The sequence below is a fragment of the Rattus norvegicus genome, chromosome 12 (assembly GCF_036323735.1).
Source record: "Rattus norvegicus strain BN/NHsdMcwi chromosome 12, GRCr8, whole genome shotgun sequence".
In the NCBI taxonomy this organism is placed as follows: domain Eukaryota; kingdom Metazoa; phylum Chordata; class Mammalia; order Rodentia; family Muridae; genus Rattus; species Rattus norvegicus.
Window position 1 is genome coordinate 8,365,380 of NC_086030.1, and position 26,143 is coordinate 8,391,522.

The 26,143-nt window shown below is 36.6% G+C and overlaps 1 protein-coding gene across 1 annotated transcript in view; it reads left to right on the forward strand.

Annotated features, from left to right (window-relative positions):
• Positions 1-1,561: 1,561 nt before the first annotated feature.
• LOC120093129 (vomeronasal type-2 receptor 116-like) overlaps positions 1,562-26,143 on the forward strand; it is a 99,708-nt gene continuing 75,126 nt past the window's right edge. Inside the window, exon 1 of the mRNA XM_039089912.1 lies at positions 1,562-1,758. Within this exon, the coding sequence (XP_038945840.1) occupies positions 1,577-1,758 (182 nt within the window). The 5' untranslated portion in view covers positions 1,562-1,576. The remainder of the gene's footprint in view (positions 1,759-26,143) is intronic.

A 26,143-nucleotide genomic window follows, 5' to 3' on the forward strand; every position in this document is an offset into this window, starting at 1 on the left:
TAAGATGAAAAAAATCCCAGTTTAGATGTGTTTTACATCTCCAGCTTAGCATGTAGGAGGCACTGTATTCAATACCAAGTGCAGCAAAAGTTATAAAGTGTTAAAATAAACATTTGCACAAAAAACTTTGAAATTCATTATTCTGTACTTAAAATTCTTCTGTATTTAGGCTAGGTATTCTGTATTTATGATATGTCTCCACTTGAGAGCTGATTAAAAGTTGTTTTTATCTGAAAAGTTGTAGACTTTAGGGGCAAGGGTAATGGTTCAGTTGACCATAAAATAATGACAACTGTGTTCAGATCCCCAGTTCCCATAAAATATATGGGCATATCACATACATTTATAGTTCTAGTTCTTCCTTGGAGAGGCAGAAACTGGTTGCTCGATTACTTTAGGTAAACCAAAAAGTTCTGGTTTACTTCGAAACTTGTTTCAAAAAAGTAAGATATTGAAGAGTAAAGGAAGACATTTGATTTCAACCTGTGTCCTCCACATGATATACACACACAAACACAGATACCTATATAGAAACAAAAAAAAAACTAGTAGTCTCCATTTCAAAGCATTATTAGGATTGAAAAAATTTAAAAACAAAGGACAGTTAAGTCACATTTCTTACTCTATTCTTACTGTATCCTAGTCCTATGATTTTCTGAATTATTAATGTCTTACATGAAGTAGACTGTGGCACAGTTGATAAACTAAATTCAATGTGTAATTACTTAGTAAATGCATATATACATCACTATATGTACAGGTATATGTATATGTATATGTATACATATATACATATATATATACATATATATACATATATATAATTTGTAGTTCATTTGTATCTGTTTCAGTAGGAAAGGGGACAGATACCTCACATACTCTAAGAAAATCATGTTAAATGAGCAAAAATTAATCATGAGGATATACAAATGGATTTTAACAACATTTTTTGAGACAGTCTTTAGTACAGGTTGACTTCAAGCATTTTGTGTCTACAAAGATTATCTTGACCTCCTGATTCTTCTGTGTCTTGATCCCCAGTGCTGGGATTACAGATGTTTAAAACAATGCCCAGTTTATGTGTTTCTGGTGATTACACCCAAGACTTTGTGCATGATAGAAAAGCATACTAGTAATTGAGATACATCCCCATCCCTTATGACAATATTTTTATCTACAGCAGAAGGTAAGTTTTTTGACATCAGCTTGATCAAGTCTTCCCAAGAGGACTTCAGCTCAGGAGCCCTGTTGTCACTGAAACTGGATGAAATCATAGCACCTGGGATTGGAGATGATGAGCCCCAAACATATTTTCCATAATTTTCTTTCTGGCAAGTGAGACCTAAACTTTGGAGTTCCACGAAAGAAAATTTTTCAGACTCGCCGGGGGATATTAAAAAACTGAGTTGAAGAAGCCATGGGAATAAGAGTACCCATCATAGTCAACAGCAACATTGGAATTTATATGAACTAACACAGATTTATTGGATAGGTATACACCTCCTGCCTTTGCAAATTCAAACTGTACATGGACTTAAACATTGCAGTTACTCCTGTGATGCTTCTTCTGATTTTTATGTTACTGCTTCTGCAATATTCCAGTGATGCCTACTCCATTGACCGCTCTTACTGTGCTGCAAAGACAAAAACTAGTGTATACAAGGATGGAGATATGGTGGTTGCTGCATTTTTACCTCTTTTTACTATTACCATTGATTCTGCATCTGATAATCGAAGCAATAATAATTTCTATATTCAGTAAGTTAATAATTTTCTGTTTATTTTCTGTTAGACTTTAAAGATATGCAATGCCTAGAAATATTATGTGTGCATTCAACCCTGCTATCTACATCCAACATACTGCTATTGTATCCCAAGGACTGTCTCTAATTCATGTTTATTATTTCTGTTTACTAATTTTCCCCCAATAAGAACAAAAGTATTCTAGTTTCTTTCTGTTCTGAGACTCAATTCTCCCCTTATTACACCACTGTTCCTGCCCTCTTCTAGCCTGTTGTCAAGAATTAGTGTTGTCATGAATTATATTCAATAATATAACTAATATCACAAAGCAAGCCACTGGCATGTATTCTGTACAGTGAACATATGGAAAATTCAATTCCAAGATAGTAAAGAATTGTCATTTTTCTATGTTGTGGATATTAAACCTCAGAAAGTGTTGGCAAAGCTCTTGTTTCTCTCTGGGCTGTTTGTACAACTTGTTGACTGCTATGCAGAAGATGTTTAGTTTTATGAAGTCCCAATACTGTTCTGAGCTTTAATTCTTTGGCAAACAGAATCTTTTCCTACAACTGTATTATGGAGGGTACCATGTGTTTTTTCTAATAGTCTCAGATTTTCAGGCTTCACACTTATGATTTTGATTCATTTGCAATTAGGTTTTGTGCAAGGTGACAGATACAAGGTTAATTTTAAAGTTTTGTATGCATTTCTTGAAGATGCCTCTTTTCTTCAGCATGTGGATTTTTATCTTTTTTCTTTCTTTTTTTGGCGTCTCAGTCAAATATTAACAGGTTGAAGTAACATGTATTTATGTTTGGGATTTGATTTTTGTTCCATTAGTCTGTATGTCTGTTTGTAACAGTACCAATGTTGTTTTGTTATTATGGCTCTCTAATATATCTTAAAATATATAACTGTAATCCTTCAAGCATCATTTCCTTACTTCAGGATCCTTTGTGGTTTCATTTGAAATTGTACATGTTATTTCCTGTGAAAAGACAGATATCATTTTCACTGGGATTGCATTGAGACTTTAAATAGTGTTTGGTAGGATGCTCATTTTCACCACACTACTCCTACCAGTCTATGAACATAGAATATCATTTTATTTCCTAGTGTCTCACTCTCCCCGTTTCTTCAGAAGCTTAAAGATTTCATTGAAAAAATTATTCATTTCCTTGGTTACATTTATTCTCATACATTTTCCCTTAGGCTATTGTGAATGTGTATGTGTCTATGTTTTCTTGTTCTGTATATGGTTGTTTTTGGTGTATCAAAAAAGTTATTGATTGTGCAAGATGATTTAGAATGCTGCCACATTGCTGAATTTGGTGATCATTTCTGTTCTGGAAGAATTTCTTAATCTCCAATATATAGCATTATGTTACCTACAAATAATGATAGTTTAATTTTCATTTCCTTAATTGTGTCTTGTTAATTTCCTTGTATTGCCTTCTTGCACTAGGTAGTACTTCAAACACAATATTAAGAAGAAATGGGAGTTTTGGGTATCCCTGACTAATATACATCTCCATTTAGGTTGATGTTGCCTATAGTTGTGTGTATGCGTGTATGTGTATTGTTGTGTTGGGGTATATTGTCTTTAGCTCTACATTCTTTAAGACCTTTACCATGAAAATATGAAGAATTTTGTCAAAACCTTTTCTGCACCAATTGAAATAATCAAGTGATTTTTGTCTTAAGCCCATTTATGTTTTTTATTTCATTTATTGCCCTGAGAAATATGCTGAAACATCTATACATTTGAAAGATAAAACCAACTTGGTCATGGTTGATGGTCTTCTTTCTGTGTTTCTAAGTTATATTTACTGTTGTTTTCTTAAATTTCTTTTAGTCTATATTCATCAGGAATTTTGGCCTACAGTATCTCTACCTGGTTTCAGTAGTAGAGTGACACTGGCTTTGTAGAAGGTTGTAAGTGTTCATTCTGTTTCTTTTCTCTTTTTAATGGTTTAAAAGGAATGTTTTAAGAAGAATCTGAAGAATTAAAAATCCAGGCGAACTATGGGGTGATAATTCTGGCCCTGGACATTTTTAATTGAAGACTTTTGATTACTTATTTTAATCTCCTCATTGGTTATGGTTCTGTTTAGATTGTTAACTTCTTGGATTAAATTTTGTGAATGTGTTACACACATTCACCCAGAAGGAAAACCCATAAAAATTATATATATATATATATATATATATATATATATATATATATATATGGAAGAAATGTCCAGAAAAAGCATTGCAAAATAAACATGACAAATCATATCTTCAAACTATCTTTGGATATATTGTGTTGGCCACCTATTGCTGGGCATGAGACAGCGCTTAAGTGTCATTTGTATACCCAATGGTACTTCATTAGAAAAAACTGATTTTTTTGCAATTGGTTATCAACTTGAGATACGTTCTGGATTAAAGAGTAGGTTTTGTGTCTACTTCTCATTTCAGAACTGGGACCTCAACAGACTTAGTCAGGTGAATGCCCTATTCACGTTCCAACCATCTCATTATGACACCAAGACCCCCAAGGAAGCTGTTGACTTTGTTTTCTGCTAGCCAATGAGGGTGAGACATGGAGTAAATTCATGAAGTAGTTTATTCCTCCAGTGAGACTCCCTTAGGAAAAAAAAACCCTTTTTCATTTTCACATGCCCGTAATGTGTGTCTATACACACACTCTGCCCATGGGTTTCTGTATTTATTCCCATTTGCTACAGGAGGACGCTTCTCTCTTGATGGCTGAGTAAGGAATAAACGTTCCTAAAAGATATGACAGGAGTCATTTCATTGCTATATTCTATTAGTATTTGGTTTTCTTCAAGATTACTGGACTATCTGACCTCAGGTTCTTAGATCCACAAGCAGCGTTTCATGCCATCTCATAGTGTGGGTCTTCACTTAAATCAGATATTACTTGGTTAGTCCCACAAACGTGTCATTATTGCAGCAGCATATCTTGGACATAGGTCACAATTGTATATGAAAAGTTTGTAGCTGGGTTGATATTTAGTTTCTCCTCTAGTAACATGCAGAATATCTTCTAGTCCTATTAGTAAGTGTCCATAGATGTGAAAGCTCTAGGTAGTCACAAGATTGACTTCTACATCTTCAGTGAGTTCTGTAGGTGTTGTCTTTATCAATAGAGCCTTACTATCTGTTTGTGGAAAGAAGACTTGGCAATACCTTAAATTATTTAGGGTTTGTGATGGGAACACTTTGGCCAATAATTCAATTAGATACAACTCATCTTCATACTGAAAGTTGCTTTTGGTGACAAGAGGAACTTTTCTGTATCGTGTTATTGAGGAATTTCATTTGGAACACCTTTATATAAGTATATGTTATAGGAAGCTTCTACTGTATTAGGTTGTCTTATGACCTTTCAAATGTTCCTTAGGCCTAGCCATTCCTCCTTATATTTCTTTCTTCATCCCCTCATTCCTCTCCTGTCACTGTTTGATCCTCTAGTCTCAATTCATTCTTCTATAACAATCTATTCTATGTCTTCTTCCTAAGGAGATCTATCCCTCCTTCAATCTAATCACTTACTCTCTTGCTAATTCCTGTGATTACATTGATTGTAGCTTGCTGATGGATGAGTTAAGAGACAACATTCATATATATGGTATATACACATACCAAATTTGACTTTCTGGGATTGAATTACCTTATCTGGGATGATGTTTCTCCAGTTCAATTCATTTACATGAAAACTTCATAATTTCATTTTTAGTGGATAATGAATATTTCATTTTATAAATGTACCAGATATTTTTTAGCCATCTCTATATGCTAGGTTTTTCCAAGTTCTGTCTATTGTGACTAGAGCAGCAATGAACGTCTTTAAGCAAATGTGTCTGTTGTAGGATGAAGCTCATTTTGAGTATGTCCAAAGGTCGTATTGCTAGATACTGAAGTACACCCCAGCTTTCTGAGGATCTTGCCACACTGAAGACCAGCAATGAATGAGCTTTCTCTTTTTTCCACATTTTTTTGTCAGCATGTGTTGTCATTGTTTTGTTGATATGGGTTATTCTGAATGATATAAGATGAAATCTCAAAGTAGTTTTTACTTACATTTCCTTAATGACTAATGATGTTGAACACTTATTTGTTTCTTTTCCACTTGAGTTTCCTTTTCTTCATAATTTTTTGTTGGGTTTGAACTCCATTACTTAATTGGGTTACTTGTTTCTTTAAGCCTGGTTTGTTATTGGTATTGTTTTTTGTTTTCTTTAATTTTAGTACTTTTATATTTTAGATAGTAACCTATTAGATATGTGCGTGGTAAAAAAATCTTTTCCCATTCTGTAGGCTGCAACATTGTCCAATTATAGTGTCCTGTGATGCGCAGATGCTTCTCAGGTTAGTGAGGTCTGATTAATTAATTGTTGATCTTTACTGCCTGTGCTATCAGTGTTCTGGTGATCAAAAATATTTTTCTCATATTTATGAATCCCTGACTATTCCCTACTCTTTCTTCTGTCAGGTTCAGTGTATGTGTTTTCATGTTGAGGTTTTAAGTCTACTTTGACTTACATTTTGTGGAGGATACATATGGGTGTAATTCCATTTTTCTTCATGTAGCCATGTAATATGAACAGCACTATTTGTTGATGGTGCTGCATTTTATCCACTGTGTATTTCTGACTTCATTTTCAAAATTATCAATAGGTGTATGGACTTGTGTGGGGTCCTTCAAGTCTAGATGATTGACCAGTTTGTCTGTTTTCTTCCATACCATCCTGTTTTCATTATTATTTCTCTGTAGTACAACTTGAAATCAGTTATTGTGGTAACTCTAATAGATGCTTATTGTTCAGAGCTCTTTTAGCAATAGTGGGATTTTTGTTACCACATGAAACTGAAAATTACCCTTTCAATTTCTGTGATGAACTGTGTTATAATTTTAATAAAAATGAAGATTGCTTTTGATCGAATGACCTATTTTACTACATTAATTATTCCAATCCATGAGGATGGGAGATCAATTGATCTTCTTATATATTCTTCAATTTATTTCTTCAAAGTTTTGAAAGTTCTTCAATGTCTTAATATCATAAAAGAATTTGATTTGCTTAGTTAGATTTACCTCAAGATATTTTCATTTTGCATATATTGATTGGTTTGCATCTATTGAGTGAAACTTGTATCTTTTAGATAAAATTAATTTGTATTTTGATAGTGTATCCCTCTTAAAATTTTTAAACACATTTTAACTAAAATATAAATACTCTGATTCCTGAATGTGATTTACAAAGAATTGGTTGAGAATTTCTGCCTATAGGTTAATGAATCAAATTATTTTGTTTTCCTTTTTATATTTGGGACTTTAAAGGAAAACAAAGCTTTTTAAATTGACTTTGGTAATATTGTTTCACTTTATTGTTTGTAGAAGAAATTAAAGAGTGTTACTGTTAGCTATTCTTCTTGGATTTGGTAAAATTCACCAGTAACTATATTTAAACCTTGGAAGTGTTCTTCAAAGGGATGATATTATTACACATTTCATCCTTTTTGTTGCTGCAGTTCTTGCTATTATGGAGTTGTTAGAGCCATTCATATTATGTAACATAGGTTACATGTCTGGGGACTCATCCTTTTTATCTAGATTTGTTTATTAGAAAATAAGTTTGTGAAATATTTCCTAATATTTCTCTGGATTCTTTAGGAATTTTATATACTGTCATGTTTTTCACCTCTAATTTTATTTATTTTGGGCCACTATTTCTCTCCTTTTTTGAAATTTTAAATGTGTTTAGTTTAGTAAACTGGGCTGCATAAGGCCGTTTTCTTGCAAGTCATTAAAGTATTTCTTCATATGCCTCCACTATCAGTAAATCTCTCCATTTTCAGGCCTCTGTCTTCCAGTGTTCCTCTGGGTTCACCTAGATAGTTTTGAGTCTATTTCCATATGATTTCATGTACCTAACTAAACTGTAAAACTTAACAATGAAAGATAACATTTGGTATTTGTCTAAGACTGATGTAGTTCACGCAATATGATTACCTCCAGTTGCATCTATTATCCTAAAAATGACACAAGTTTATTCTTTATAACTGGAAATTAAATTCCACATGTATCACAGTTTTTATTCATATCTCTGGTGGTCAGCACCAAGATTAGTTTTTTTTAATTTATTTAATACTTAATAATAATTCTTTGGTTTCCAGGCAAACATCCCCCTCCCCACTCCCCTTCTTTATGGGTGTTCCCCTCCCAACCCGCCCCCCATTGACGCCCTCCCCCCAACAGTCTAGTTCACTGGGGGTTCAGTCTCAGCAGGACCCAGGGCTTCCCCTTCCACTGGTGCTCTTACTAGGATATTCATTGCTACCTATGAGGTCAGAGTCCAGGGTCAGTCCATGTATAGTCTTTAGGTAGTGGCTTAGTCCCTGGAAGCTCTGGTTGCTTGGCATTGTTGAACATATGGGGTCTCGAGCCCCTTCAAGCTCTTCCAGTTCTTTCTCTGATTCCTTCAACGGGGGTCCTATTCTCAGTTCAGTGGTTTGCTGCTAGCATTCGCCTCTGTGTTTGCTGTATTCTGGCTGTGTCTCTCAGGAGCGATCTACATCCGGCTCCTGTTGGTCTGCACTTCTTTGCTTCATCCATCTTGTCTAATTGGGTGGCTGTATATGTATGGGCCACATGTGGGGCAGGCTCTGAATGGGTGTTCCTTCAGTATCTGTTTTAATCTTTGCCTCTCTCTTCCCTGCCAAGGATATTCTTGTTCCCCTTATAGAGAAGGAGTGAAGCATTCACATTTTGATCATCCGTCTTGAGCTTCATTCGTTCTAGGCTTCTAGGGTAATTCAAGCATTTGGGATAATAGCCACTTATCAGTGAGTGCATACCATGTATGTCTTTCTGTGATTGGGTTAGCTCACTCAGGATGATATTTTCCAGTTCCAACCATTTGCCTACGAATTTCATAAAGCCGTTGTTTTTGATCATTGAGTAATAATCCATTGTGTAGATGTACCACATTTTCTGTATCCATTCCTCTGTTGAAGGGCATCTGGGTTCTTTCCAGCTTCTGAATATTATAAATAAGGCTGCGATGAACATAGTGGAGCACGTGTCTTTTTTATATGTTGGGGCATCTATTGGGTATATGCCCAAGAGAGATATAGCTGGATCCTCAGGCAGTACAATGTCCAATTTTCTGAGGAACCTCCAGACTGATTTCCAGAATGGTTGTACCAGTCTGCAATCCCACCAACAATGAAGGAGTGTTCCTCTTTCTCCGCATCCTCGCCAGCATCTGCTGTCACCTGAGTTTTTGATCTTAGCCATTCTCACTGGTGTGAGGTGAAATCTCAGGGTTGTTTTGATTTGCATTTCCCTTATGACTAAAGATGTTGAACATTTCTTTAGGTGTTTCTCAGCCGTTCGGCATTCCTCAGCTGTGAATTCTTTGTTTAGCTCTGAATCCCATTTTTTAATAGGGTTATTTGTCTCCCTGCGGTCTAACTTCTTGAGTTCTTTGTATATTTTGGATATAAGGCCTCTATCTGTTGTAGGATGGGTAAAGATCTTTTCCCAATCTGTTGGTTGCCGTTTTGTCCTAACCACAGTGTCTTTGCCTTACAGAAGCTTTGCAGTTTTATGAGATCCCATTTGTCGATTCTTGATCTTAGAGCATAAGCTATTGGTGTTTTGTTCAGGAAATTTTTTCCAGTGCCCATGTGTTCCAGATGCTTCCCTAGTTTTTCTTCTATTAGTTTGAGTGTGTCTGGTTTGATGTGGAGGTCCTTGATCCACTTGGACTTAAGGTTTGTACAGGGTGATAAGCATGGATCAATCTGCATTCTTCTACATGTTGCCCTCCAGTTGAACCAGCACCATTTGCTGAAAATGCTATCTTTTTTCCATTGGATGGTTTTGGCTCCTTTGTCAAAAATCAAGTGACCATAGGTCTGTGGGTTCATTTCTGGGTCTTCAATTCTATTCCATTGGTCTATCTGTCTGTCTCTGTACCAATACCATGCAGTTTTTATCACTATTGCTCTGTAATACTGCTTTAGTTCAGGGATAGTGATTCCCCCTGAAGTCCTTTTATTGTTGAGGATAGTTTTAGCTATCCTGAGTTTTTTGTTATTCCAGATGAATTTGCAAATTGTTCTAACTCTTTGAAGAATTGGATTGGTTTTTTGATGGGGATTGCATTGAATCTGTAGATCGCTTTTGGTAAAATGGCCATTTTTACTATATTAATCCTGCCAATCCATGAGCATGGGAGATCTTTCCATCTTCTGAGGTCTTCTTCAATTTCTTTCTTCAGTGTCTTGAAGTTCTTATTGTACAGATTTTTACTTGCTTGGTTAAAGTCACACCGAGGTACTTTATATTATTTGGGACTATTATAAAGGGTGTCATTTCCCTAATTTCTTTCTCGGCTTGTTTCTCTTTTGTGCAGAGGAAGGCTAATGATTTATTTGAGTTAATTTTATACCCAGCCACTTTGCTGAAGTTGTTTCTCAGCTTCAGTAGTTCTCTGGTGGAACTTTTGGGATCACTTAAATAAACTATCATATCATCTGCAAATAGTGATATTTTGACTTCTTCTTTTCCGATCTGTATCCCCTTGACCTCCTTTTGTTGTCTGATTGCTCTGGCTAGATCTTCAAGAACTATATTGAATAAGTAGGGAGAGAGTGGGCAGCCTTGTCTAGTCCCTGATTTTAGTGGGATTGCTTCAAGTTTCTCTCCATTTAGTTTAATGTTAGCAACTGGTTTGCTGTATATGGCTTTTACTATGTTTAGGTATGGGCCTTGAATTCCTATTCTTTCCAGGACTTTTATCATGAAGGGGTGTTGAATTTTGTCAAATGCTTTCTCAGCATCTAATGAAATGATCATGTGGTTTTGTTCTTTCAGTTTGTTTATATAATGGATCAAGTTGATCGTTTTCTGTATATTAAACCATCCCTGCATGCCTGGGATGAAGCCTACTTGATCATGGTGGATGATTGTTTTGATGTGCTCTTGGATTCGGTTTGCCAGAATTTTATTGAGTATTTTTGCGTCGATATTCATAAGGGAAATTGGTCTGAAGTTCTCTTTCTTTGTTGGGTCTTTGTGTGGTTTAGGTATAAGAGTAATTGTGGCTTCATAGAAGGAATTCCGGAGTGATCTATCTGTTTCAATTTTGTGGAATAGTTTGGATAATATTGGTATGAGGTCTTCTATGAAGGTTTGATAGAATTCTGCACTAAACCCATCTGGACCTGGGCTCTGTTTGGTTGGGAGACCTTTAATGACTGCTTCTATTTCCTTAGGAGTTATGGGGTTGTTTAACTGGTTTATCTGTTCCTGATTTAACTTCGGTACCTGGTATCTGTCTAGGAAATTGTCCATTTCCTGTAGATTTTCAAGTTTTGTTGAATATAGGCTTTTATAGTAAGATCTGATGATTTTTTGAATTTCCTCTGAATCTGTAGTTATGTCTCCCTTTTCATTTCTGATTTTGTTAATTTGGACACACTCTCTGGGTCCTCTCGTTAGTCTGGCTAAGGGTTTATTTATCTTGTTGATTTTCTCAAAGAACCAACTTTTGGTTCTGTTGATTATTTCTATGGTCCTTTTTGTTTCTACTTGGTTGATTTCAGCTCTGAGTTTGATTATTTCCTGCCTTCTACTCATCCTGGGTGTATTTGCTTCTTTTTGTTCTAGAGCTTTTAGGTGTGCTGTCAAGCTGCTGACATATGGTCTTTCCTGTTTCTTTCTGCAGGCACTCAGCGCTATGAGTTTTCCTCTTAGCACAGCTTTCATTGTTTCCCATAAGTTTGGGTATGTTCTACCTTCATTTTCATTAAATTCTAAAAAGTTTTTAATTTCTTTCTTTATTTCTTCCTTGACGAGGTTAGCATTGAGTAGAGCATTGTTCAATTTCCAAGTATATGTGGGCATTCTTCCCTTATTGTTATTGAAGATCAGTTTTAGGCCATGGTGGTCTGATAGCACGCATGGGATTATTTCTATCTTTCTGTACCTGTTGAGGCCCATTTTTTGACCAACTATATGGTCAATTTTGGAGAAAGTACCATGAGGAGCTGAGAACATGATATATCCTTTTGCTTTAGGATAGAATGTTCTATAAATATCCGTTAAATCCATTTGGCTCATGACTTCTCTTAGTCTGTCTATGTCTCTGTTTAATTTCTGTTTCCATGATCTGTCCATTGATGAGAGTGGGGTGTTGAAATCTCTCACTATTATTGTGTGAGGTGCAATGTGTGTTTTGAGCTTTAGTAAGGTTTCTTTTACGTATGTAGGTGCCCTTGTATTTGGGGCATAGATATTTAGGATTGAGAGTTCATCTTGGTGGATTTTTCCTTTGATGAATATGAAGTGTCCTTCTTTATCTTTTTTGATGACTTTTAATTGAAAATTGATTTTATTTGATATTAGAATGGCTACTCCAGCTTGCTTCTTCTGACCATTTGCTTGGAAAGTTGCTTTCCAGCCTTTCACTTTGAGGTAGTGTCTGTCTTTGTCTCTGAGGTGTGTTTCCTGTAGGCAGCAGAATGCAGGGTCCTCGTTGCGTATCCAGTTTGTTAATCTATGTCTTTTTATTGGGGAGTTGAGGCCATTGATGTTGAGAGATATTTAGGAATAGTGATTATTGCTTCCTGTTATATTCATATTTGGATGTGAGGTTATGTTTGTGTGCTTTTCTTCTCTTTGTTTTGTTGTCAAGACAATTAGTTTCTTGCTTCTTCTAGGGTATAGCTTGCCTCCTTATGTTGGGCTTTACCATTTATTATCCTTTGTAGTGCTGGATTTGTAGAAAGATATTGTGTAAATTTGGTTTTGTCATGAAATATCTTGGTTTCTCCATCTATGTTAATTGAGAGTTTTGCAGGATACAGTAACCTGGGCTGGCATTTGTGTTCTTTTAGGGTCTGTATGACATCTGTCCAGGATCTTCTGGCCTTCATAGTTTCTGGCGAGAAGTCTGGTGTGATTCTGATAGGTCTGCCTTTATATGTTACTTGACCTTTTTCCCTAACTGCTTTTAATATTCTTTCTTTATTTTGTGCGTTTCGTGTTTTGACAATTATGTGATGGGAGGTGTTTCTTTTCTAGTCCAATCTATTTGGAGTTCTGTAGGCTTCTTGTATGTCTATGGGTATCTCTTTTTTTAGGTTAGGGAAGTTTTCTTCTATGATTTTGTTGAAGATATTTACTGGTCCTTTGAGCTGGGAGTCTTCACTCTCTTCTATACCTATTATGCTTAGGTTTGATCTTCTCATTGAGTCCTGGATTTCCTGTATGTTTTGGACCAGTAGCTTTTTCTGCTTTACATTATCTTTGACAGTTGAGGCAATGATTTCTATGGAATCTTCTGCTCCCGAGATTCTCTCTTCCATCTCTTGTATTCTGTTGGTGAAGCTTGTATCTACAGCTCCTTGTCTTTTCTTTTGGTTTTCTATATCCAGCGTTGTTTCCCTGTGTTCTTTCTTGATTGCTTCTATTTCCAATTTTAATTCATTCAACTGTTTGATTGTGTTTTCCTGGAATTCTTTCAGGGATTTTTGCGATTCCTCTCTGTAGGCTTCTACTTGTTTATTAATGTTTTCCTGTGTTTCTCTAAGGGAGTTCTTCACGTCTTTCTTGAAGTCCTCCAGCATCATGATCAAATATGATTTTGAAACTAGATCTTGCTTTTCTGGTGTGTTTGGATATTCCATGTTTGTTTTGGTGAGAGAATTGGGCTCCGATGATGCCATGTAGTCTTGGTTTCTGTTGCTTGGGTCCTGCACCTGCCTCTCGCCATCAGATTATCTCTAGTGTTACTTTGTTCTGCTATTTCTGACAGTGGCTAGACTGTCCTATAAGCCTGTGTGTCAGGAGTGCTGTAGACCTGTTTTCCTGTTTTCTTTCAGCCAGTTATGGGGACAGAGTGTTCTGCTTTCGGGCGTGTAGTTTTTCCTCTCTACAGGTCTTCAGCTGTTCCTGTGGGCCTGTGTCTTGAGTTCACCAGGCAGGTCACTTGCAGCAGAAAAGTTCGTCTTACCTGTGGTCCCGAGGCTCAAGGTTGCTCGCGGGGTGCTGCCCACGAGCTCTCTGCGGCGGCAGCAACCAGGAAGTTCTGCGCCGCCCTTTCCGGGAGCCTCAGTGCACTAGGGTTCCAGATGGCGTTTGGTGTTTTCCTCTGGCGTCCAAGATGTGTGTGCAGAGTGCAGTCTCTTCTAGTTTCCCAGGCGTGTCTGCCTCTCTGAAGGTTTAGCTCTCCCTCCCACGGGGGTGCAGAGAACTGTTTATCCGGTCTGTTTCCTTCAGGTTCGGGCGGTGTCTCAGGCACAGGGGTCCTGCCACTCCTGGGCCCTCCCCTACGGGAACCCAGAGGCCTTATACAGTTTCCTCTTGGGCCAGGGATGTGGGCAGGGGTGGGCAGTGTTGGTGGTCTCCTCCAATCTGCAGCCTCAGGAGTGCTCACCTGACCAGGCAGTGAGGTCTCTCTCCCACGGGGTTTGGGAGCAGAGAGCTGCTGCAGGCCGGGATCCGCGGGTCCAAGATTAGTTTTATAACTTAACAACTGTGAATAGTGCTGGATAAGGCTCATGACGGGGGTATATCTTTCTGAAGATACTGCTGCCTTCACTTTTACAACTCATTACATGGCTGTTACCTGCATTTTCACTACAAATGGCAAAAGAAAATCCTGGAGCTTGTGTTTGGATTGCTTCTTGGTGCCCTATTTTGCTATTTTCTGCCATTCCTTCACCTTATTGGCATACACAGTGTCAAAAAAAAAAACCACATGTAAGAATAATTAACAATTTCACAATTTACAAATTCAACCCATATCAAAAAACATAAAATGAATATTCCATCACAAATAAACAATAAATTTACAGCATTTAAACATAAAGTAATGAAGAGAGTGTAAATCATTAGTTATTCCTGTGCTTCCTAGGGCATGTGCATATTTTATCTAATTTATATTTTCTCCATGTTTGATATAAACCAGGTTAAAAAAAACACATTCCCAAATAAAAGGCAATTCAGTCACTTTTTTTTCTTTTCATTTTTTCATAGCTGGGGACCAAACCCAGGGCCTTGTGCTTGCTAGACAAGCGCTCTACCACTGAGCTAAATCCCCAACCCAATTCAGTCACTTTCAAACTAAAAGTTGAAATGAAGTCACTGATAGACTTTAAGTCAATTTGAATAAGCTTAAACTTATAAGTCCAGTATGAATTGGGTCTTTACACTGTGAGACCATCCTATATGCAAGGAGTGACATAGGTCAGTACATCAGTCCAGATTCCATTGGTTGGTACCCAGTGCAGAAATTATATTATGAAGGATAAAGCCTTTAGCATCAAAACCTCTGGTGATATATAGGTTGCATCTGAACAAAATATGGCTGTCTCTGTTATGGTATAATCTGAGTTCTGTAGAATACCATGGAGGCACAGAATATCCAATTGTCTGTATGAGTTCTCTTCGTGTGTGGAAGCTTCAGTATCATAAGATGCAAAGGGTTGTGGCAGTAAATCAGTCAAGATCAATGGAAATCTGTAATGTTGTGTCACCAATGCTGCAATTTCTAGCTACTCATTTCTAGAAGGAAATGAATAATTTTTCTGCATTTTGTATCAGGTGTTTATTCCATATGTCTACTTTGCCGTAGTAGGGTAGGATCATAAACTTGGCCATGTACAACATAATCATGTTTTGCCTGTTCAGTTTTAGGTATAGCTCTAAATGATGAAATCCATATGGTCATGGTATTGTATTCCAAGATAGAGAATGCTTCTATGATGTTTTGCTATCAGGATCTGGGTCAAAGATTCAATTCTGCCAAATTATGAGATAGCATGGGTTTATTGTGGTTGATGTTGATGTCTCCTCAGTCTATTGAACTGGCTACTCATTCTTCTCCCAATTTGGATAATCATAAACATTTTCACTTTCAAATCTGGTACTTTTATTGTACTGGTAACCAAACATACATACATACATATATATATATATATATATATATATATATATATATATATGACAAAGAATGCTGAGAAGAATTTTGTGTTTGTTGATAATTCACAGTTAAATATGGAGTCTTCTCTGCCTGGCATCTCAAATATTATTATCCCCTTGTTCTTCATTATAATGTGTAAAGATGATTTAAAAGATACTTCTTTCCAGTATAAGTTGTAGGTGAATGAGGCCGCTGTGATGTTTCTCCAAATTTCTGTTAAATAGCATTTCAGTGGGTTTCTTTCATTACAAATGATGTTTTTTATTTCTTTTTGCTTATTGATGACTGTAGTTCTCATAATTGTTGCAATATGGGCATTAGCACTTCTCAATTTAACACAATATCTGTACCAAACTGTATTGATAAAATTTTCTCAATGAGCATATTTTGAGCATTGAATGCATGCCTGGTATATGTGAAGTTTGGGATATAGTGTTCATGGCTCCTGTATACTGGTAGGAGTCCATTCATGGTGCATTAATGGAAGTCACAAATATCATACTTAACTCTTGGTTTATTTGTCATGATAGCTGTTGGTATGATAGTTAATTTTTTCATTGCTCTGTTTGCTGTTGTTGTTGTTGATGATGATGATGAAGGTGATGGTGTCCTTAATTCTGATGAATTCAAAGGTATTGGTGATGGTAAGGTGAAAAATCATATTGTGAAAGGGCCTATAATTGGCTTATTTGGTAATATTAAATGTATAGAATTCAAAAGAAGAAATGCAAGGACCAATATCCTGGGTGCTTTAGCCCTGATCAATATCTTGGCATTGTTCCATCTCAAGTTCTTTCTTTTTCTGGTAAAAGTTTCTACGAGACATAGTGCATAATTTGTTATGGCTTTACCTTGGCATGTGCTGTTTCTTTGTATCTGAGAAGAAGATATAAAGTTCAATTAGTCACAGTGCTGAATAAATTAATTCTAAAATGATTACAATCCTGGTAAACTGTAGATGAAATATATAGGATTATGTCCTAGACACATTATGCTTGTAGATCATCTAGATTTCTAAGGTTCAGATTTCCCTTCTTACCTGTTTTCCAGATTGTATCACCTGTTCCAGGGAACACATATTGTCTATCTAAAGTTTGAGTATTTCTTTTATAAAGAATTATTCTCTGTTTTCCAGAATTATATGGTGGTTGTTCTAACTTTACGTGTGATTTAATACCTTAAAAAAGAGGATCTCTTTAATCTTTGTCCCATAATTAACTCAAAGAGTAAAATTTCAAAGGAATATTTTTACATTATAATAACTTGGTTATTATAATATTATAGTTCATTCCATCTTTTTATATTACTAGCTGCAGCTGCCTTTCATGCTAGATGAATGTCTCCTTGTATTTAAATAGACTGGGACCACCTCTGGTCTTTAGATCTTGGAAATTGTGTTCCTTGATCTGGCACAACAATTACTGGGCAGACATATCTGGCTATCCAACACCAGGTTGTATATATTGTTCTGCACAGGTCTGTCTAAGACAAACTTTAGCTAATCCAAGACCTGTGGCTACATATAGAAGGATGTAGACATATAGTCCAATGAAATTTTTGTGTAATCTATAACTAAATTTTTAATGAGATCATGTTACAGGTAACACTCAATGTCTTAGTCTAGTTTTAAGGGCTGGAAAAATGTGGCAGTCTCTAAAGGCTGTTTACAAGTCTGCCAAGATACCTTCAGGTTCCTGTTATCAAACCACAAGATAAAAGCATATGGTCTATATTTTCCAATATTTGATGTAACCTTAAGACTTCTTTCTTACTAATTATGCTAACATTCTCTGGTTTCTTAATTTTCCAGTATGGGTTCCTTTTAATACTTATTCTCATAGGATGGTCCTAATTTAAATAGGCACTCCATTTGCCCTCATTTTTAGTGGTATGTGTGAACTTTAAAGTTACCAAGTGTGTGAATCACACTTGTTGATTCATTCTGAATTTGTCCCCTTACAAGTTTTAATATTCTAATCTTAAATGAACATGATGTTAATTTGTTCACTATTTCAATATTTTTATACATTTTTTCTGTATTATATGTTAGGGTATCTTCCTGGGCTACACAAATTTTAAAGAATTCGCTAAGTTTTGAGATTTCCACCTCTACCTTCCTTGACCGAATATCTTTGTCTTTTATTTATTTGGTGGTTTTTCATTATGTTGGAATGATATACCATTGCAAATGCATCATGAACTAGAAAGGATATAGATTTTTCCTTTGCCTTCCTTAGATGTTTGTCTTATAGCCAAGAGTGCTGATGTTAATTCAGTGTTTGTGCTGATTTGGTGGTTCCTTCGTCAGTAATGGCCATTCCATCCCCTAGACTACAAGATAAAGCTTTCCATTTAGTTTTGATTCCATCAGTGGTTGATGAGCGATAATTAAACCATGAATTAGCCAAATGCCGTGACCATTCCATTAGTCCCAATAATCCAATAGGTGCTTCTTTTAAAGGAGGGGTGAGTGGTTTACAGATGGAGATTATAGGCAACTGAACTATTTCCTCAATGTGAGAAAGCCCAAAAGGTCACAAAGGAATTCATATCAGCACCTTTTCCAATGTAAGACTTTTCCTTCCAGACCTAAGCCTGCAAAGCACTCTTCCTTCCAGCAGATCCAATCCATCACTGGAATGGATGCTCTTATGAACATAGAGTGGCAACGGCTGAGTGTAGGACCCAGAATACCTCAAAAATGATCAGATTACATTCTCAAGAGAGAGTACTTACTCTCTGTGAAAGGGAAGTGTTTGAAATAGAACCCAAAGGGCAAATGTTGGTGGACTCCCCTTTGTTTTATGAAGAGTCCCCAATTGCCATACTCGCCAATAAGTATTATATGCACAATTTAGGTATCATAGTTCAATATGGGTCAGGGTTGCATGTTCAAATATGAGCTTACTGTCTTAAAAGCTTCCCTTTGTTCTTGTCTGCATAGTAAATTAAATGCCTTTCTAGTAACATTTTGGAGGGGTTTGATAATAATCTGTAAATATGGCATTTGATTCCTCCAGCATGCAAACATACCAATTAGGTGTGCAACTGAGTTTTTCTGTGGGACTAGCGGATAGTTAAAATATTTAAAATCTATTGCAAGTCCATCACACACCTAAAAACTTTGTTAAGGTGTCTGGGCTTTCCACCTTGTCTTTATCTTGATTAGCTCTCGTGTACCACAGTAACAGTTACTGTCTCCATATAATCATGAACAGGGTCCTTAATTGTATCCTACAATCAAAATATCATGTACATAGCTTAAAAGTATGCAATCTGATTTAGGTAGCTTTTGCAGTGATCATCTTAGTGTCACATGAACAATAATTGGGGCTATTGTTACAGCCTTGAGGTACTCTTTGAATCTGCACTGTTTATTATTCCAGGTTAAATTAGTAAGGACTCAAGAACAAACATGGAGTGGTATGCTAAATAAAATGTCTGATAAATCTATGGTGTCAAGAACATTTTGTTTGTAAATCCCAAACTTACAAATGTATACTCTGTATCTGGTAAATTTCCCGGCAATTGTGGAGAAAGCTGACCAATGTTCCTAAGAGTCTACTGTTCACCTCTATTGACTAAGTTCCTTCTTTAATAGCCAAAGAGGACTATTGAAGTAAAAGGATTGTTAGGGTTTGATAATACTTTCCTTAAATAACTTCCTTACCATATTTGTGACAGTTTCATCACTTCCCTTGATAGGTATTGTTTGCTTCTATAAAAAGAAATTGTACTTGAGTAATATTACGTTCCAAGGATTTAAGGTTTTTAATGTAAGTCCAATCAAAAAATAATTTGGGTATGATATTCACCTGCAGCACACAGTAAGGTGATAGTGTAAATATTGTGGGGGATATTTAGAGATCAATTGTAGAATAATAATTATATACATACTATTCCTGTTTTAAATGATTTTTCTGCTACTTCTTCAGTGTTTACATAATTTGGGAGGTTGGTCAGGATGAGTAGAGGTTGAAAATTGACACCTGGCTTCCTGTATTTATCATCCAGTTTATCTGTTGGACCATTTCCCTGATTTTTGCTGGGATCTGTATGAAGTATCTGCAGTTCTTATCTAATTTTGGAGTTGTCAATACAATGTATTCTTTGGTCTGCCTAGGAATCTGTTCTGGAATCCTCCCCCTGGGACTGTCTTATTGTCATCTGATCTAATCTTCAAAATGGTCTTATATTCCAGATTTTCTGAAAGAATATAGGGTTGGGTCTGGGATTAGAAACTCTTGCCTAAAACAGTCACGTTTTAGGTAAGTTTTTCACTGGTACTAGTTTGCTTTAATTTTATACGTTACACTGGAGGGATTCTAGGTTTTCATCTCTATATTTTAGTCTGATTGAAGAAATTAATAACTTCTCCATGAGTTTGGCATTAGTCAGAGTCCATGTCAATGCCATTCTCAAATGTGAAGGGTGCTCTTAATTGGAATTTTTCTCATGATGGCGAAATGCAATGACACCTGTGCTGTTGGACTGTTAGGTAACTTAAGTATACTCAACTTCCTAGCAAATTTAATTGCTTCTTTATTATTTTTCCATTGTGCCTCTGCCTCAAATTGATTTAGATCAAGTGTAGGAAAATCCTGCTTCTACACAGTTGTTACACAATCCAATAAAGGGTGGGTTTCCCTCTGGTTACATCTAAAAAATTTTCCAGGACTTTAATATGTCGAGATTTTCTAAGAGCCCTTTGACTCCCTCATCACTTCTTGAGTTTCGTGTCTTCTGTGCACCTAAGGTAATTCAAGCATTTGGGCTAATAGCCACTTAACAATGAATGCATACAATGTTTGTTTTTCTGTGATTGGGTTACTTCACTCAGGATGATATTTTCATGTTCCATACATTTGTTTGTGAATTTCATAATGTCACAGTTTTTCATAGCTGAGTAGTATTCCATTGTGTATATGTAGCACATTTTCTGTATCCATTCCTCTTTTAATGGGGCATCTGGGCTCTTTCCAGCTTCTGGATATTATAAATAAGGCTGCAATGAACATAGTGGAGCACGTGTCTTTTTCATATGTTGGGGCATCTTTTGGGTATATGCCCAAGAGAGGTATAGCTGGATCCTCAGGCAGTTCAATGTCCAATTTTCTGAGGACCCTCCAGACTGATTTCCAGAATGGTTGCACCAGTTTGCAATCCCACCAAAAATGGAGGAGTGTTTCTCTCTCCACATCCTCGCCAACATCTGCTGTCACCTGAGTTTTTGATCTTAGGCATTCGGACTGGTGGGAGGTGGAATCTCTGGGTTGTTTTGATTTGCATTTCACTTATGACTAAAGATGTTGAACACATTTTTAGGTGTTTCTCAGCATTTAGCATTCCTCAGCAGTGAATTCTTTGTTTAGTTCTGAACCCCATTTTTTAGGGTTATTTGTCTCCCTGAATTCTAGCTTCATGAGTTCTTTGTATGTTTTGGATATAAGCCCTCTATCAGTTGTAGGATTGGTAAAGATCTTTTCCTAATCTGTTGGTGGCCATTTTGTCCTAACAACAGTGTCCTTTGCCTTACAGAACCTTTGGAGTTTTATGACATCTCATTTGTCGATTCTTGATCTTAGAGCATAAGCCATTGGTGCTTTGTTCAGGAAATTTTCTCCAGTGCCCATGTATTTGAGATTCTTCTCCACTTTTTCTTCTATTGGTTTGATTGTATCTGGTTTGATGTGGAGGTCCTTGATCCACTGAAACTTAAGCTTTGTATAGGGTGATAAGAATGGAATGATCTGCAATCTTCTACTTGCTGACCTCCAGTTGAACCAGCATCATTTACTGAAAATGCTATCTTTTTTCCATTGGATGGTTTTGGCTCCTTTGTCAAAAAGCAAGTGACATTAGGTGTGTGGGTTCATTTCTGGGCCTTCATTTCTATTCCATTGATCTATCTGTCTGTCTCTGTACCAATACCATACAATTTTTATCACTATTGTTCTGTAATACTACTTGAGTTCAGGGATAGTTATTCCCCCCAGAAGTCCTTTTATTGTTGAGGATAGTTTTAGCTATCCTGGGTTTATTGTTATTCCAGACGAATTTACAAATTGTTCTGTCTAACTCTGTGAATAATTGGGGTGGAATTTTGATGGGGATTGCATTGAATCTGTAGATTACTTTTGGTAAAATGGCCATTTTTCCTATATTAATCCTGCCAATCCATGAGCATGGGAGGTCTTTCCATTTTCTGAAATCTTCAATTTCATTCCTCAGAGACTTGAAGTTCTTATCATACAGATCTTTCACTTGCTTGGTTAAAGTCACACCTAGGTTTTTATATTATTTGTGTCTATAATGAAGGATGTCATTTCTCTAATTTCTTTCTCAGCTTGTTTCTCTTTTGTCTAGAGGAAGAATACTGATTTATTTGAGTTAATTTTATACCCTGCCACTTTGCTGAAGGTGTTTATCAGGTTTAGCAGTTCTCTAGTGGAACTTCCTTGATCAGTTAACTATACAATATTATCGTCTGCAAATAGTGATATTTTATCTTCTTCTTTTCCAATATGTATCCCTTTGTTCTCCATTTGTTGTCTGATTGCTCTGGCTAGGACTTCAAGAACTATATTAAATAGTAATGAGACAGTAGGCAGCCTTGTCTAGTTCCTGATTTTAGAGGGATTGCTTCAAGTATCTCTCCATTGAGATTAATATTAGCTACTGATTTGCTGTATATGGCTTCTACTATGTTTAGGTATGGGCCTTGAATTCCTATTCTTGCCAGGACTTTTATCATGAAGGAGTGTTGAATTTTGTCAAATGCTTTCTCACTATCTAATGAAATGATCATGTGTTTTTTATCTTTCAGGTTATTTATATAGTGGATTATGTTGATGGTTTTCCATACAGTAAACCATCCCTCCATCCCTGGAATGAAGCTTACTTGATCGTGACGGATGAGTGTTTTGATGTGCTCTTGGATTCGGTTTGCAAGAATTTTATTGAGTATCTTTTCTTCGATATTCAAAAGGGAAATTGGTCTGAAGTTCTCATTCTTTGTTGGGTCTTTGTGTGGTTTAGGGATAAGAGTAATTGTGGCTTCATAGAAGGAATTTGGTAGCACTCCATCTGTTTCAATTTTGTGGAATAGTTTGGATAGAATTGGTATGAGGTCTTCTATGTAGGTCTGATAGAATTATGTACTGAATCCATCTAGACCTGGGTTCTTTTTGCTTCTGAGACATTTAGTGACTGCTTCTATTCCTTTAGGAGTTATGGGGTTGTTTAAATGGTTTATTTGTTCCTGATTAACTTTGGTACATGGTATCTGTCTAGGATATTGTCCATTTCCTCCAGATTTTCAAGTTTTGTTGAATATAGGCTTTTGTAATATGATCTGATGATTTTTTGAATTTCTTCGGAGTCTGTTGTTCTGTCTCCCTTTTCATTTCTGACTTTGTTAATTTGCACACGCTCTCTGTGTCCTCTGGTTAGTGCGGCTAAGAGTTTATGTATCTTGTTGATTTTCTCAGAGAATCAAACCTTTGGTTCTGTTGATTCTTTGTATAGTCTTTTTTGTTTCTACATTGTTGATTTCAGCTGTGAGTTTGATTATTTCCTGCCTTCTACTCCTCCTGGGTGTATTTTCTTCTTTTTGTTCTAGAGCTTTTAGGTGTGCTGTCAAGCTGCTGATATATGCTCTCTCCTGTTTCTTTCTGTAGGCACTCAGAGCTATGAGTTTTCCTCTTAGTACAGTTTTCATCATGTCTCATACGTTTGGGTATGTTGTACCTTCATTTTCATTAAATTCTAAGAAGTCTAATTTCTTGCGTTATTGCTTCCTTGACTCTGTTATCATTGAGTATAGCATTGTTCAACTTCCATGTATATCTTGGCATTCTTTCCTTATTGATATTGAAGGCGAGCTTCAGGCAGTGATGGTCTGATAGGACACATGTGATTATTTCTAGCTTTATGTGTCTGTTGAGGCCTGCTTTGTGACCAATTATATGGTCAATTTTGGAGAGTACCATATGGTGGGTATAGGTATATCTTTTTGTTTTAGGATAGAATATTATATAAATATCTGCTAATGCCATTTGGTTCATGACATCTCTTAGTGTGTCTATGTCCCTTTTTAATTTCTCTTTCCATGATCTGTCCATTGAAGAGAGTGAGGTGTTGAAATCTCCTACTAGTTTTGTGTGAGGTCCAATATGTGCTTTGAACTTTAGTGAAGTTTCTTTTATGTACATAGGTACCCCTGTATTTGGAGCATAGATATTTAGGATTGAGAGTACATCTTCATGGATTTTTCCTTTGATGAATATGAAATGTGCTTCCTAATCTTTTTTGATGAATTTTAGTTGAAATTCAATTTTATTCGATATTACAATGGCTACGCCAGCTCGCTTCTTCAGACTATTTGCTTGGAAAGTTGTTTTCCAGCCTTTTACTCTGAGGTAGTGTCTGTCTTTGTCTCTGAGGTGTGTTTCCAGTAGGCAGCAACATTTTGGGTCCTCGTTGTGTATCCAGTTGGTTAATCTCTGTCTTTTTATTGGGGAGTCGAGTCCATTAATTTTGACAGATATTAAAGAATAGTGATTGTTGCTTCCTGTTATATTTGTATTTGGATGTCAGATTATGTTTGTGTTCTTGTCTTCTCTTTGTTTTATTTCAAAACAATTAGTTTCTTGCTTTTTCTAGTGTGTAGCTTGCCTCCTTATGTTGGGCTTTACAATTTATTGTCCTTTGTAGGGCTGGATTTGTAAAAAGATATTGTGTAAATTTGGTTTTGTCATGGAATATCTTGGTTTCTCCATCTATGTTAATTGAGAGTTCTTCTGGATACTGTAACCTAGGTTGGCATTTGTATTCTCTTAGGGTCTGTATTACATCTGTCCAGGATCTTCTGGCTTTCATAGTCTCTGATGAGAAGTCTGGTGTGATTCTGATAGGTCTGCCTTTATATGTTACTTGACCTTTTTCCCTTACTGCTTTTAATATTCTTTCTTTATTTTGTGCATTGGTGTGTTGACTATTATGTGACAGGAGGAGTTTCTTTTCTTGTCTAATCTATTTGGAGTTCTGTAGGCTTCTTATATGCTTATGGGCATCACTTTCTTTAGGTTAGGGAAGTTTTCTTCTATGATTTTGTTGAAGATATTTACTGGTCCTTTGAGATGGGGGGTCTTCACTCTCATCTATACCTATTATCCTTAGGTTTGATCTTCTCATTGAGTCCTGGATTTCCTGTATGTTTCTGACCAGTAGCTTTTTCCGTTTTACATTATCTTTGATCATTGTGCCGATGATTTCTATGGAATCTTCTTTTTTTTTTCTTAACTTGAGTATTTCTTGTTTACATTTCGAATATTCTTCCCTTCCCCGGTTTCCGAGCAAACATCCCTCTAACCCCTCCCCCTCCCCCTCCATATGGGTGTTCCCCTCCCCATCCTCTGCCCATTACCGCCCCCTCCAACAACATTACGTTCACTCAGGTTTCAGTCTTGGCAGGACCAAGGGCTTCCCCTTCCACTGGTGCTCTTACTAGGCCAATCATTGCTACCTATGAGGTTAGAGCCCAGGGTCAGTCCATGTATAGTCTTTGGGTAGTGGCATAGTCCCTGGAAGCTCTGGTTGCTTGGCATTGTTGTACATATGGGGTCTTGAACCCCTTCAAGCTCTTTCAGGCCTTTCTCTGATTCCTTCAACGGGGGTCCCATTCTCAGTTCAGTGGTTTGCTGCTGGCATTCGCCTATGTATTTGCTGTATTCTGGCTGTGTCTCTCAGAAGAGATCTACATCCGGCTCCTGTCTGCCTACATTTCTTTGCTTCATCCATCTTGTCTAATTGGATGGCTGTATATGTATGGGCCACATGTGAGACAGGTCCTGAATGTGTGTTCCTTCTGCCTCTGTTTTAATCTTTGCCTCCATATTCCCTGCCAAGGGTATTCTTGTTCCCCTTCTAAAGAAGAAGTGAAGCATGTGCATTTTGATCATCTGTCTTGACTTTCATGTGTTCTGTGCATCTAGGGCAATTCAAGCATTTGGGTTACTAGCCATTTATCAATGAGTGCATACCATGTGTGTTCTTCTGTGATTGGATTACCTCAGGATGATATTTTCCAGATCCATCCATTTGACTATGAATTTCATAAAGTCATTGTTTTGATAGCTGAGTAATAGTCCATTGTGTAGATGTACCACATTTTCTGTATCCATTCCTCTGTTGAAGGGCATCTGGGTTCTTTCCAGCTTCTGAATATTATAAATAAGGTTGCTATGAACATAGTGGAGCACGTGTCTTTTTTATATGTTGAGGCATCTTTTGGGTATATGCCTAAGAGAGGTATAGCTGCGTCCTCAGGTATTTCAATGTAAAATTATCTGAGGAACCTCCAGTCTGATTTCCAGAATGGTTGTACCAGT